The sequence below is a fragment of the Pseudovirgaria hyperparasitica genome, assembly GCF_010093815.1.
Source record: "Pseudovirgaria hyperparasitica strain CBS 121739 unplaced genomic scaffold EJ05scaffold_6, whole genome shotgun sequence".
NCBI lineage: Eukaryota > Fungi > Ascomycota > Dothideomycetes > Acrospermales > Acrospermaceae > Pseudovirgaria > Pseudovirgaria hyperparasitica.
The window spans coordinates 1,379,518-1,393,662 of NW_022985554.1; the positions used below are offsets into that span (position 1 = coordinate 1,379,518).

At 51.8% G+C, this 14,145-nt stretch overlaps 6 protein-coding genes across 6 annotated transcripts; 2 read left to right on the top strand and 4 right to left on the bottom strand.

The window, feature by feature from the left end:
* The first annotated feature begins 37 nt into the window (after positions 1 to 37).
* On the top strand, positions 38 to 1,156 carry EJ05DRAFT_475523 (uncharacterized protein). The gene has a single exon (XM_033743818.1). The coding sequence runs from the start codon at positions 489 to 491 to the stop codon at positions 1,035 to 1,037; it is 549 nt and encodes a 182-aa protein (XP_033601754.1). The 5' UTR covers positions 38 to 488; the 3' UTR covers positions 1,038 to 1,156.
* Positions 1,117 to 2,746, bottom strand: EJ05DRAFT_475524 (Na(+)/H(+) antiporter 2). Its single transcript, XM_033743819.1, has one exon. The coding sequence runs from the start codon at positions 2,559 to 2,561 to the stop codon at positions 1,164 to 1,166; it is 1,398 nt and encodes a 465-aa protein (XP_033601755.1). The 5' UTR covers positions 2,562 to 2,746; the 3' UTR covers positions 1,117 to 1,163.
* Positions 2,747 to 2,788: 42 nt separating this feature from the next.
* On the bottom strand, positions 2,789 to 4,236 carry EJ05DRAFT_537601 (ATP11-domain-containing protein; the record flags this gene model as incomplete). Its single annotated transcript, XM_033749398.1, has 2 exons — positions 2,789 to 3,989; positions 4,058 to 4,236. The coding sequence occupies 2 exons, from the start codon at positions 4,234 to 4,236 to the stop codon at positions 3,155 to 3,157; spliced, it is 1,014 nt and encodes a 337-aa protein (XP_033601756.1). The 3' UTR covers positions 2,789 to 3,154.
* Positions 4,237 to 5,523: 1,287 nt separating this feature from the next.
* EJ05DRAFT_492643 (ArfGap-domain-containing protein) lies at positions 5,524 to 9,097 on the top strand (the record flags this gene model as incomplete). Its single annotated transcript, XM_033746047.1, has 6 exons — positions 5,524 to 5,587; positions 5,644 to 5,774; positions 5,830 to 6,228; positions 6,280 to 6,346; positions 6,399 to 7,653; positions 7,705 to 9,097. The coding sequence occupies 6 exons, from the start codon at positions 5,524 to 5,526 to the stop codon at positions 9,095 to 9,097; spliced, it is 3,309 nt and encodes a 1,102-aa protein (XP_033601757.1).
* Positions 9,098 to 10,863: 1,766 nt separating this feature from the next.
* EJ05DRAFT_499720 (uncharacterized protein) lies at positions 10,864 to 12,374 on the bottom strand (the record flags this gene model as incomplete). The annotated part of the gene is made up of 2 exons (XM_033746890.1): positions 10,864 to 12,090; positions 12,309 to 12,374. The coding sequence occupies 2 exons, from the start codon at positions 12,372 to 12,374 to the stop codon at positions 10,864 to 10,866; spliced, it is 1,293 nt and encodes a 430-aa protein (XP_033601758.1).
* Positions 12,375 to 13,093: 719 nt separating this feature from the next.
* EJ05DRAFT_527509 (uncharacterized protein) lies at positions 13,094 to 13,820 on the bottom strand (the record flags this gene model as incomplete). Its single annotated transcript, XM_033748890.1, has 1 exon — positions 13,094 to 13,820. The coding sequence occupies one exon, from the start codon at positions 13,818 to 13,820 to the stop codon at positions 13,245 to 13,247; it is 576 nt and encodes a 191-aa protein (XP_033601759.1). The 3' UTR covers positions 13,094 to 13,244.
* Positions 13,821 to 14,145: the final 325 nt, after the last annotated feature.

Below are 14,145 nucleotides of genomic sequence, written 5' to 3' on the forward strand. Positions count from 1 at the left end.
ACACACACACACACACACACACACACACACACACACACACACACACACACACACACACACACACACACACACACACACACACACACACACAAACACATACCCTTCCCATCTCACCCACGCCCTCCACACGCGGCGAATAGTGTGTTAGTAGTGTTGCAGGTTTGTATCGTGTAGTCTTGGTTTGTGTATGCATGCATGAATTTGGGGGCGTGCTTAGAGAACGGGGGAGATTGTATGCATGTGTGTATAATATCTCATCCTGCCCCGGCCTATGCGATGCGATGTATGCTGGTGGATGGAATGAACTTTGCTACTACTAATTTTTCTTGTTTTTTCTGAAAATAGGCGTCTTTTCTTCCTTGGTTTTAAAGCTTGTTGATTTCAAACGGGTTATCGCTCGTTGTTGCTGTTGAGTGCAGTGACTGGTTCACTGATCTTATTTTATTGTAATACGACGACCAGGCTCAAAGACATCACGAGCTCGAAACATGGCGCGACTACAGCAACAAGCTTCCTCTACACCACTTCTCCTCATCCTCCTCGTAACCCTACTGGCCCTCTCCTCGGCTCCCACCCTCACACTCGCATCGCCCACCACGAGCAAAACCACAAACCAGCACACGGTAGCACTCATCCACCCCCGCCAAGCAGCCTCAGCAACACCCGACACGCGCTGCACAAGCTACCTCCAAACTGCACGTCTGGCAACAGTAGGCGGCAACAGCACATACCGCACCGCATACCTACAACTCTCCCGCCAAGGCACAAACGCCAACCGGGTGCTTCTCAACGCCGCCGTGGCAGCGCTGCCGGCGCTGACGGTGGACAAGGGGCTGAATGCGCAGTGCGGGAACCTGACGGAGCGGGTGGCGGCGCAGACGGAGGAGGAGTTTTTCGGGGCTGGGGTTGTGCTTGGGATTGGCGGGGTGGGCGGGTTGGACAGTCCGCCAGGGAAGATTGTGGGGAGTGATTGGACGTTGGTGTTGATTGTGGCGGCGATGTTGGGGGTTATGATGGGGACGTGGAGTATGTTGTGAGGGTGAGGTGGTTTGCAGGCTTATGAGAGATGAGGGATGTGTGTGTGTGCAGAGATGGGTGGGGTATTTGAGTGTCTATTGTTATATTTTGCTGAATGAATATATGCATACATACATGTCGATACGTTAGTACTCGTCGTCGGTGACGTTCTCGTCGGCCATGCCGGCAAGACGTTCCGTCTCGCCGCCGAGCAAGGGTGCTCTCTCGCCCTCCTTTCTTGCGTAGTGTCCTCCCAAGGAGATGGCTAGTGTAGACAAGCCATGTACCATCGTCGAGCCAAGCACAATAAAGCAGATGATCGGCCAGACAATGTCTATCGCCCGTTGCTGATCTTCCGGCAAGTCGTGGGGTGGGTATGGCAGTGGGACGGACGAATCCGTCTCCAATTGCGCACGAGCTTCCATGGCCAGGAACAATGCCCCAACCCCCATGGGCCCGAAGTGGCCGGTGAAGAGAGCTTCCCACCACGTCTTGATGCTTGGAATCCATGGCTTGAGCACCAGCACGGCTGGAATACGTCGAAATAGCAGCACGAGCACTAGCAGACCGAAAAGGCGCGGAATAGTGATCGGATCCAGTGTAAAGTCCGCCCAAGGGATGATAGTCCCGAAAAAGATGAACATTGTGGAGTTTAGGAGCAGATCGATGATCTGTGAAAGCTGCGACTCCTGAATCGGGGAGACGCCGTCGCGGGAAAAGGCGATGCCGGCACTGAAGGCAACCAGGAAATCGTCGAGGCCTAGAGTGCTTGCAAGGCCGACGCTGAAAAGGGCAAGGAGAAGATAGGAGACCAGAAACGACTCGCGACCAATGAGTGATGTGTTGCGGGCGTAGTGGAATATTTTGTTGAAGATATAGCCAACCACGAGACCTGTAATCACACCCAAGATGCACTGGTACAAGATGCTTATCAACAACCACTTCTTGAAGAAACCGCCGATAGTGAATCGAACAAGAAGACTGAGTCCAACATAAAGAAAAGGAAATGAGATGCCATCATTGCATCCAGACTCTGCTTGTAGGAGAAGTCTCAGTCTCTTTGGGACTCTCTCAGAAAACTGCGAATGGGCCAGGATACTGGAAGCCAGAACTGGATCAGTCGGCGTGAGGCATGCAGCAACTGTGAGCGCGGTAGGAATGTCGGTTCCAAAGAGCAGCGCCACAAAAACAGCACATATGAGCCATCCATATGCCATGACCGGGCCAAGGAGCATCGAGAGGCTGCGAATGTTCTTCCTCATGTACATACGCGGAAGCTCCACGCCAATAGCGAAACACTCGACGCCGAGGACTACACGAGTCAGCTCTTGAACGACATTATCGCCGTAGCTCCAAGCATGAGGCTTCAGAATGTCCAGTCCCCTAGGACCACACGCTATCCCAAACAGAGTTGCAAGCGGAGGCTCTGACAGATGCAGACGGTTTCGAATGAAAGCCGAGAAGATGGCATAGGCAATGAGGAAGAGTGAGAGAAACAGATAAGTTAGATGAGGCCCAGTAGGCTCAAGCTGCGACCAAGCCATGATACAGTGCAGTGTAAGGGACGAGTTCAGTGGTGTATAGCTCTACAAGGATGCAGAGAATTGACAGGGAGATGCGAAGTATGCATGTGGATGAGAACGAGCAATTGGTGTGAGACAGTTGGATGTGAGTAAGTAAGAATTAGAACTGTGTTGTAGAAGATAAGAAAAATGTCCCGTCACGACGATGACGACTAAGCTGCTCACTACGATTCGGTACGATCTAATCTGAGGGTAACTTAATTATTGATACCTTAGAATTAAGGCTAATAACTCGCTTCCAATCAGAGCCACAAAGCTTAATGCATAATTAATTAGTTTAGTCATGCACCGGCCCTGACGATCATTATATCACACCCGTTTGTTGCTCCTGTCCACTTTGCGCTGCGTTGTACCAAATCCGTTATCACAGTACAATCTGTCAAAGGCGAAGTCGGTTCGCCCTTCACGCGCAAGAGTTCTCGACTGAGACAGAAATACATACAGTATGTGATTGGTAATCATTATCGATGTGTACATGTTTTTTACATAGTCCCGGCGCAAAGATAACCAGCACTTGGTAGTCAAGCAACCAGCATTCATCCAAGCTATCCAGCTTAGATCCTCTCGGCCTCATCCAAGAGGGTTTGCAGTTCAAAAGTGCTGTCGCCGCGAGTGAACGACTCCAGCAGGCGTTTCCGCTCAGCCCGTTGCTCGGCTTGTACGCCATAGAACTTCTGCATGCACATAAGCAGCCATTTCCCCTCATCTACAGTGACGCCTCTGCCCTGCATGACAGTCCCCTGTCCAAGGACGAGTCCTTTCGTTTGCGCGAGCTCGGTATGGAATGTGACAGTGGTATGTGCGTTTGCGTATTCACCGCGTAGTTTGTACTCGGCCAGGTGCGTGAAAAGCACTGTCACGGCGTGTTCTGTTGGGAAGTTCCATTGCATGAAATGGATCTCAGCTGCCGCGTTCGACGCCTGCGCTTCTCCAGCAGTCGCAGCAGCACTACCATCTTCGACGGGCACTTCCCGTGGGAGTGGCAAGACGAATTGCGGGTGCTGACGGGCCATCTTTACGATTGCACCCCACGTATCTGCGGGCACTGCAAATGACAAAGATTGCTCCTTGTGGGCATGTCGAAGCCGCCATAGAGGTTCAATCTGCGATGTAGGTAGGTCGGATATTTTTTCGAGGTCGAGGTACGAGGACAGGGGCTTCACGGAGCTGTTTGCTTTGGGAAAAGAGGATGGCGCTCTTGGGCTCGAGGCTTTCGTTGTATCTTGTGATGGTGCAGATGATGCTGCTGGTTTTGAGTCTGCTTTGGGGGATATAGCTTGCGCGGTATCGAGTGGCGCTGTCGCTCCAGGCACCGCAGCCTTCTTCCTTAGCTCTTGGATTTTCTCCTTGTAGGCATCTTTCAGGCCTTCAATCGACTCATGGCCCTCCCTGCACGACACATTCATCAGCCCCAGTACCATCTCCATGACAAGAGTCTCATAGATGATCTTACATACTCTCTCGCTCTGCGTTCAAGCTGATCCCGATATTTCTCTATAGTCCGTTCTTGGACGTTCTGTGTCGCAAGAAAGCGTACGTCCTGTACTTGGGCCCATCGTTTCTGACAGTAGCCCGGTCGTAATGAGGACCGCGATAGAATGCGGGGAATCTGTTGTATGTGAGGGAGGAGAGGCATGACTGAAGCTTGTGAAAGCTAATTATTGCCTGCGGATTATCGATGCATCGTGCGTGCCATCATCTCGCCTTGTCCATTGTATATATCTACCGGAGAAACGCCGCAGCCAATCAGAAACGAGGAACCGGGGTTGGATACAGGACGATAGACAACAGGCAACAGACAACGAACAAAGAGAAAGGCCAGTCTGATGATACAGGGCTATGTGAGAGTCGTCTTGTGTGTGACTAACAATACATCTCATGTGACGGAAGTACGTGGTCGTCTTCGTCGATTCACGAGGCTGAGTCTGAGTCTGAGTCTGAGGCTCAGGCACCTGCATAGGTAGAACATGAGAGTTGACGCGCATGTCACAGGGCTGAATCTATCGGTTGTGTAGCGGCGCCGACGAACAGCTGGTCCGACGGTTGGAGACTTGAGAGATAAGATTGTACGCCATGTATAGAGAGCGTGGCAGTGTTTACGAGTATATGACCTGCGCGCGGGGATGTGTATTGTTTACTATTATCGAATGAATGAATCAATGAGTGAATAGACTATGCCCTGAAGATGCGAGAATGAATGAATGCGGCGTAAAGACGCCACCCGCAACTGAGGATGATGATGACGGCGCGAGGGGCTGCAGCTGATCCGTCGGGGGCACACAGCCTGACCTTAATGTTATTCACTTTGACCACTGCCTGTAGTAGGAGGCGGAAGACAATGAGTATATCTTCTGCGCAATAATAGTACCACCCACTCGTCTGCAAGACATCCTTGGCTGACATTTATTGTCTCTTAATCTCACTCACACACTCTCTCTCTTGGACCCTTGGGAATGGTCTACCACTGTTTAAAGCAACACACGAATGCGGCCAGAGTAGCTAATTAGGTAGCGGACGTGGGCGCGTCCCCTCTCATCATTTTATTCTCTCTATTTACCCTCACGCACCACCTCTGCCTATACATAATAATACACCTACACACACACACCCACCCACTCTTCGATCTCGATCTTCGCCTGTGCCTTGCAGCTCTCCTTACATGCGCTGCTCCTCGCTGTCGCCAATCCGCCCTTCACCAGCTATTCCCACCATACCCTTGTCCGATCACGCTCGTCCCCTTCATCCACTCGCACACCCTTCAACATCACCACCGTCGGTTCGCTGTCTCACCACCTCCTCCATTCGAGGAGCAGGCCGTGTACGGATTAAAAGCCTCGCAGCCGTTGCGCCATATAAGGCCACTAGTCATACACACATTTTTGTCGCATAGAGACTGCACTCAGGGCGTTCGCATCGCGTCGCGATGGGTAACGTTAGCAGTAGGTCCGGGGATGGAGAGGGGCTTCAACTTAGAGATCAGAGCAGATGTACGTACACTCAAAACACTGACGTTCTTGCGCACTAATCCTCATGTTCAATTCAGTCTCGATAGCATCTGTTGTTATATCAAACTCCTCGCGAACTCTCCTCAATGTTACGCCAAATGCCTTCCCTGCAAGTAGATTCAATGTAAAGAGAGATATCGGCGACGACTCCATTGTAGAATATGTACAGGTACGCTGCGACTCAGCCAGTCACTGAGCGACGAGCTCCAGCTGAATTATATTAGGATCCAGAAAGTGCACTATCTAGCGGCCCACCCGCGTTTCTCTTACGGCTTTCCAACGACGACACGCTCACTTTTACCTTTACATTCGTACTAAGACAAAGTACGGCATTCAGCAATACTCCAGCTGCCACGAATGGCACTGACAACCCTGCAATTGTACCCATCGATACAAACGTTAGCAATCTCACATACATTTGCACGTCGGGTACTCGAGAACTCGAGCAACTGGTCAATGTCGAGTTCCATGCGGATCCAAACCTTCACAAGAACCCGAAAGTCCAGCTGGTCGGCGACTTCACAACTGGCGGATCGCCTTCGGTGCAAGCACAATGGTCATGGACGTGGAAGCCACCAAAGCCAACCGAAGACAGAGGGGGAGGATGGCGCAACAGCTGCAGTGTATGCATTCAGGGTCCTATTGTATGGTCGACTATTGCTAACTTCTTCCAGTTTGTAGAATATGACCAGCGTGCACATCGCCTGAATACTCTGGCAACATTTGCGTTTTGGGTTCAGAGTAAGTGGAACACGCCTCTGTGTGCGTCTGCCACCTTTTAATTCACCACCAGATACCCGTCTTCCGCGAACGCCAAATCTCCTCTTACCCCCTTCCGAAATGAATACCCCACAGCGACTACGACTACCCTCGAACCAATCAATGGACTCACGACTCAGCGAATCAGACGTAGAAATGGGCCGGGAACCTCAATCACCCGTTTTTGATGCCATTCCTGAAAACAATCTCGGACTCATCCCATCGATACCCACAATCAAGTCCGACTCTACAGCTCCTACGCGAACCGGTGATGAACCTGCTTCCCAAGAGCCCAACGATCTACTCTTCCAAGCAGCAAAACGAGATTTCGAGCAGAGAACCAGCAACATCCGAGCTCGATGGAAGAAAGTTCTCAAGAAAGCGGAGACGGCATTGGACACCAAGGTCGTGGCGAACAATGCCATGTCAGAGCTCATGGACGCTCTACGGGAGACCTTTGCGGCGAACGGTTCCAATGCGCTACCGAACATCAACCTCTTCTTCGACAAGACTGCAAAGGATCTTTTGTCCTACGAGCGGTCAACCACCGTGCAGATGAAAAATCACATTATAGACCCAATCACCAAACTTTATAACATAGACATCAAAGGTGCGGACGCCCGCCGAAAAGACTTTGATGAAAAGGAAAAGGAATACAATGCGTGGGTTCGTTGGTATTTGGGAAAGACCGAGACCTCTCTAAAAGAGAAAAAGCGGGCCGAAACGGACATCAAGTACCAAGCAAAAAAGAAAAACTTTGAGCTCAAGCGCTTCGACTACTCGTCGTTCATCGAGGACCTCCAAGGAGGCCGCAAAGATCAAGAAGTCTTTCATCATCTCTTTCAGTACGCCGAGGCCCAGACAAGTAAATATCTCGATACAGCACACAAGATTGAGCAAATGAGGCCACAGCACGATGCTTTGCGGCTTGAGATCAAGCAGGCGAACGACGAATTTGACCTGCAGAGGCGACAGCGAGAAGAGAAGCGACGGGCTCTAGAGGTGAATTCCAAGGGACTCGGCGAGCAAACTGCATCCCCGAGTCTAGGCAATCACGCTAGCTTAGCACAGCCTACGGTGAGCAGGTCCTTGAGCGAGGATCCAACTCACAACTCGAGTACGGCAACACCAAGATCTGTTTCTATGGTACCATCAATCCCAGGGCAAACACCAAGTGCTCCTACTGGTAGTACCCTGTCAGCGTATGAGAAGGAAGGGGTTCTGTATGCTCTGAGTCGTCCTGGAAGTCACGCTGATCCGAAGGGTCTCAACAAGCAAGCATGGCACAAGTAGGTATCGCCGACGGCTTATCAGGAAGCAAGCCTACTAACGACATTTAGGTTCTGGATCGTACTCAATCAAGGGAAGTTGCTCGAATACGCAAATTGGAAAGTAGCGCCAGAGCTACAAATGACGATTGATCTTCGAGTTGCCAGAGTCCAAGAAGCTCGAAACGCCGAGCGACGATTCTGCTTGGAAGTGCAGACTCCAAACTTCACTCGCGTATATCAAGATACCAGCGACGAGGGAGTCAAATCATGGATAGGGGCTATCCAAAATGCTATACAGAACGCCCTGGAGGCCCACATAGATAAACCTGCTCCCGATGGGAGTTCCGATCAGAACCTCAACATCGCCACAGCGCTTACAGGAAAACCGTCCAAGCATTACTCTCTTTCCGGAAACCGCATGTCTTACCAGGGCGGGACTCCAAAGTCGAGTAATGCACCCTCACGATACAACACAACCGGAGGCAATCTGGCACGGCCCACGATACAGGACCAAGCTGTGTCTCCTCTTCTGCAGAAACTTCGAGAAGCGGATCAAGATAATCTCTACTGTGCAGATTGTTGTTCTGCAGACAAGAATGACTGGGTCTCGCTCAACTTGGGTATCATCATATGTTTCCAATGTAGCGGTGTACATAGGGGTCTCAGCCGCGACGTGTCGAAGATCGCTTCTTTGACCCTCGATACGACCCCATTCACACCTGATGTGGTTGAACTTTTGACAAGAATTGGAAACCGGAACAGCAACAACGTTTGGGAAGCCAAACTTGACCGGGCGCAACAGATCGGGCCTTTTTGCACCGAGGAACAAAGGAAGCAGTTCATCATTGCCAAATACAAGAAGAAGGCATTTGTTCGAAAGTTACCCGAAGCAATGCCTCACGTCCATTCTCCAGTCGAGCCACTCGTCATGGCGGTCAAGAAGAACGACCTCCAAGGGGTTGTGTACGCTCTCGCTGTCCCCAAATCGACGGACACGGATGAAAATGCGGAGGTGACGGCAGCCATCAAGTTTCGAAAAGAGGCAGTCGACCCATCCCGAAAGACATCTGTAGTCTATCTGGCCCTAGCCGCTGCCGATCCTGCCTCTCCTGCCGCCACTGCGTCACCCCTTCACTCGCCCAACCCGGCCATAAATCGGCTATCAAACTCGATACGGAAGCTCTTCACTGTTGCTGAGCTACTGCTTCAGAACGGGTTCGAAATCCCCGTAGAAGACTCTCCCTTTCCCCTCTCACCATCTGCAAAACTATACCTGGAACAAAAGAAAGGCCAGCGATCAGGCATCCCGCCGCCGCTGCCCGTCACAGATGGCGCAGACGAGCAATATACCGCTCTCCCTCCCTTACCACAACCAAGTAACGACCGGTCTAGGTCGGACGGCAAGCTTCAGAAGCGCATCAGCACGACTAATCGGTTAACGAAGCCGCCCGGGATCCCGTAGGCCAACTTCACTCGTTGAAGCCGCAATCCTTCTTCTTCTTCTTCTTCTTCCTATCCTGCTTCCCCCTCCTCCCCGGCGCAATGGCGTTTTGGTTTACTGGGCTCGGCACGGGCAGTCATCTAATGAATGGCATACAAATATGATATCCAATTGCATAACAGCGATCGCACCCTCTTTCTTCCCCCCAACCCTGCAACCCCCTTCCTTCTATCCGCGGGACCTCAACGAACCTAAACCCAGAATATACTATGCTTTCGCAGTTGATGGCGTTGGTGTTCTTAATTTTAATTTTTTCTGGATTCGGTGCTTTGGAGAGAGAGAAAGGGGTCTTGGTGTAATGATGATGATTATAAATTTCTGTCTGGGTGGAGGGTGTGTATGGGTGTAGGCTTTGCGGGCTTTGAGGGCTTAAGAGGCATGAAGGCTTGAGGGCTTAAGAGGCATGAAGGCTTGAGGGCTCAAGGGCTTGACGGCTTGAGAGAGTGTTTGTGTCCTGTCCTGGCCTATCCTGTCTGGTCCTGTAGATTGGATATGATATGTTAGTGATGTGTCGAAATCAGGAATTTGATGAGGTTTTCGTGTGCGTGTGTGTGTGTGTGTGTACTAATGATATATTCTCGTCCCCCCCCCTTTCCCTTTCCACCTAAAGTCATGCATATCCAAATGCCCGATTGCCTAATCTATAACCCTACTACCCACATCTTCAAATGCACTTGGCACATCCACATATATCTCCATCTCCATCTCCATCTCCATCCCTAAACCCCCATCTAAAATCACGGCCCTAGCCCCAATCCACAATCTGCAATCTCGATCTATATCCATCCACACCATGCATACCCTTCGAATACAAAAGAAAAAAAAAAGAATAAAAGAGGAGAAAAGAGAGGAAAGAGAGGAAAGAGAGAGAGAGAGAGAGAGGGTGAGAAGAATGCGGGGTGAAGAGAAAAAAGGGTGGGGTAGAACGTGACTTGTGGCTTGATTTGTATGGTATGCTAGGTGGTTATATAGCTTAGTTGTTGTAGTATGTTATACTAGGTATACTGTGTTGCTATTCATTAGGGAGTGGCAGATGGAGGGAATGAATGGATTTGGTGGGTGTAATGCATGTGTTTGATGGGTTTGATGGAGGTGTTAATAGGTGGTATCTAGTATGCTCGTTGCGAGTATAATGTGATATAATATAGCGTACCGTACTATACTGTACACCGCTGTACTATACTATACGATACATTTAATACATCAACGACCACTCTTTCCTAACCCGAACTCGCGTCGCTCCTTCCTGCCTCATTCTATGCATAATTAAAAATTGTATTTGTATTCAAAAGCATGATGTTGGTGTTGGTGTTTGGTCTAGTTCTCACGAATGCCTTCTTACATGATAGTCTGCGCAGAGCAAAGTGAGAGGCACTGTATCTACATGCTCGTCTGCTTGAGTCTCTCCTTACTGACTTCGTCCTTATTTTCTTGTTTTCTCACCAGGACGTCTAGAACGTCCCGAAACACAGACTCCAGCGCGGTGGGAGGGTGGTGTCCACGCTGGTTGTTGGAGGAGACGGGAAGGAGAAGGGGAGGGGCAGATATTACATCATTCGTGTCCTTCTCCCTCCCGCTCTGGGTCGCCGGGTGGTGTTACCGGCCTGGCCTGCCTAGGAAGGTTGTACGGCGGCGAGGGTATTCAGGAGGATCCCCTTCCTCGCGTCGTTGGATCGACATATCCACTTCGATCGAGACCAAAAAAGTCCCGTAATAAATACGCCTGTTCAAGTCACAGATCCCACAACAGCAAGCGGCCAGTCCAGCCAAGACACCCACGAGGGGCCCAATCTGTCAGCAATAGGCCGCACCAGCATCCTGCCAGCATCTCCCACAATCCACACATCCGAGTACGGGTGCAGGAGCGCGGCATAGTGCGCAAGCACGACGAGCGCCTGCGCATTACGCTGCGTGAGGAGGGCGGAGTATTCGTCCGTGAGAAGCGCGGGCCAGTTGAAGAGCATGCTCCGCTGCGAATACGACGATGAGGACGATGACGAGGGGGACGACTTCACGCCTTCGGCATCGGTCGCCTTGCGCGCCTGGTAGTGCTTCTCTGCCACGGCGACGAGATGGAGGTTACGGATGGCCTCCTTGAGCGCCGTGCGCGCGCTCTCGTCCAAGTCCCCAGAGGCGTCCGGCAAGCCCCACAGAGGGTCCAGGAACGCCGTCTCGCCGCCCGGTGAGTTTTCCCCTGTGCTCAGTTCTGCCGTCGCCCGCGCGATGAGCGGCGCGAGTTCGCTCGTGGAGATGTCGTCCCAGGACGTACCGGCGATGGCGCGCACGCCGCGGTGCACATTCATGTAGTCGATGAACTTGTCCAGGAAATCGGGCGTGGCGAGGTTGTCCATGTCCATGTCTACGTCCGACTCCACCCGGTCCGGGCGCACGATGTCGGCCAGCGTGTGGTTGCTCAGCAGCGAGGCGAAGAGCAGCATCGACACGCCTTCGCGGCTGTCTGCTGCCGCGACCGAGTCCTGGAAGGCGGCGAGTGCTTGGGTTTGGAGACGGACGGCCTCGCTGCGGTAGTGCTTGCTCTGGGAGGCGCTGCCGGAGCGGCTCAGGTGCAGTGCTGCGAACGCAAGCACCTCGTACATGAGATATGGCGCTGATGTTGCCTTGGCCATGAATAGCTTGTAGACTTCTGTGTCGACGAGGTACACGCCCATGCCAGACTGAGGCCCCGCCTCGAGGAGGAAGTGACTCAGCAGGTGCAGATGGTCGATTTGAAGGTCCGGCGAGGCGTTGGAGCTGTCATTATGGGGCGAGAGGACGTTTTCGGATGGTGGAGTCAGTGTGGTTGCCGAGGGCGAGGCGGAAGTGGCAGTGGCCTTGGTGGTAGTAGTAGTGGTAGTGGTAGTGGTGGTGGAGTTGGATGCAGGGGTGAATCTGATATAAGTACAAGTAATGCGGGCATGCTGGCAGTTGTTGCATGCTGGCTGGGTCTCGTCGCACTGTATGGCGGTTTGTCAGTCTCGAGGCGGGTTTTGGCATAATAGCCTGTTCGGTCTTTGACGCTGATAGCATGATGTATATATATATATGGACGAGGCCCAAGTCAACAGGGGAACAGGTAACCGGTACAACCCAGAACCAGCCCCAAAGCATATCGTTTTCAGCAACACAAGCACTATAGATCCAATAGCGACGCAAAAAGGGGCATACTGCTGACCTTGATATGACGCCGCTTGCAGTCCTTGCAGCCATGCCTTGACTTGGTATGGGTTCGGCGTGGCATGATTGATAGACACTCTCGACACTAAGCAGCGGGATGGATTTGGCAGGCAGGCTAAGACCGCTCCCGGGACTGTAGTACGACTTGAGACTTGCGATTGGAAATTCTGAGATGATATTGCCGGACGAAGTGAGTGAAAGAAGAAGCGTAAGGCCGAAGAGAAGAGAGATATGAATACGACGCGTACGTCGTTGCTATTATTGGCCGGGAGGGGCTGCTAGCCGTTTAAGACTAGACTGGAGACGCTAGTGATACATGCTAGCCTATCCTGGTTAGTCTGAATGTCACTCCTCAGCTCTCGATATCAACTCTGATTACACATGTAGCCTGTACTTGCACAAGTATATATATATTTCCTCTCTCTTCATAGGATGTGACTCTGAAAATATCGATAACGAGAAACATGGTTGCCAGTCAGGCACGGAGTGCGATTGTACTGGACATTCTCTAGAGACCGTGGTGGCCAGAAGGGGATTAAGTAAGAAGATGACAGCACTCACGTCTGAATGACACCGCAAGACCTCTTAGCAGTCTATCACAGGGGCTACATCTGAGACTGCTGCTCGTCTAGCCATGGTGAGTGAATAATGTTGGAGCTCTGTGTACTAGATCTTGTGATACTGATGATACATCAAAGGTCCATCAGACTCGACAGGAGACTTATTTGACATGACTGGACGAAAGCAGATAGTACAGTGTCGTGAGCCTAGAATCTTTATTTTCTATCCCAACGTCAACTCGAAGACGCAGATCCGCCGTTGCAAGTTCTATGATACGTACGGACGAACGACAAGCACTGTTAGCACAGGAGAGTATGTGATATAAACAATATACACAACCACAACCACAACATACACACACCCACCCAGCCACTCACGCCGCCGAATCCGCATAAAACGCAACCCCATCCCTCCACGCCAAATCAACCTCCACGGCCCCCGCCCCAGCCTCCGGCAACGCATCAACCGTCAACCGCAACCCCGTCGCCGCACTAAACGAATCATGATCAAACAGAATCAAATTCAGCGCACTCAAAATCGAATTATCATACCCAGCAGCCCGGAACTCCGCCTTCTTGGCCTTGACATTCGCAACCAAGACGGGGATGCTGACGCCGACGGAGCGCGTGACAGCGGTGGCAATGGCGGCGCTCTCGGGCTGTGTGAAGGCGCCGGAGGTCTTTGCGGCGTCGTAGGCGATGCGGTTTACGCGGTCGATTTCGGCCCAGCCGTGGAGGATGGGGTCGATGGATGAGGTGGGGGTGTAGGCGAGGACGGCGGTGTTGAGGGTGCGGGTTTCGCGGTCGATGTTGTAGATGCCTTGCTCGACGGCGCGGCCGTTGGAGGGGAGGGATAGGTTTATGGTGTCGGGGGAGGAGGAGGGGGTGGGGAGGCTGAGGGCTGTGGTTGAGAGGGCGGAGAGGGTGGTGGTGATTGTGCGGAAGAGCATTTTTTTTGGAGAGATGGGGAGGTTGTTGTTTGTGGTTGTGGGGTTTTGGGCGGGGGTAAACGAGAGTGATGGTTTCAGGCTTTTTGTATATTCATGTCAAAGGGTTTTGGCTGTGGAGCTATATTAGTGTATGATGCGATGGACAGACGGTGCCGAGGCATATCAGATTTTGGGGCATAAGTTGGCATTTGTTGTGGAGGGTCTTGCCCAGCGAGTGACGCTAGCTTCTGAGGAGCCTACTGTTGACGCCAGACTGAGACTTCAAAGGAGACATCGTATGGGACTTGGGGCTTCGTTATGGCACAATGATGTTGACGATCTATTT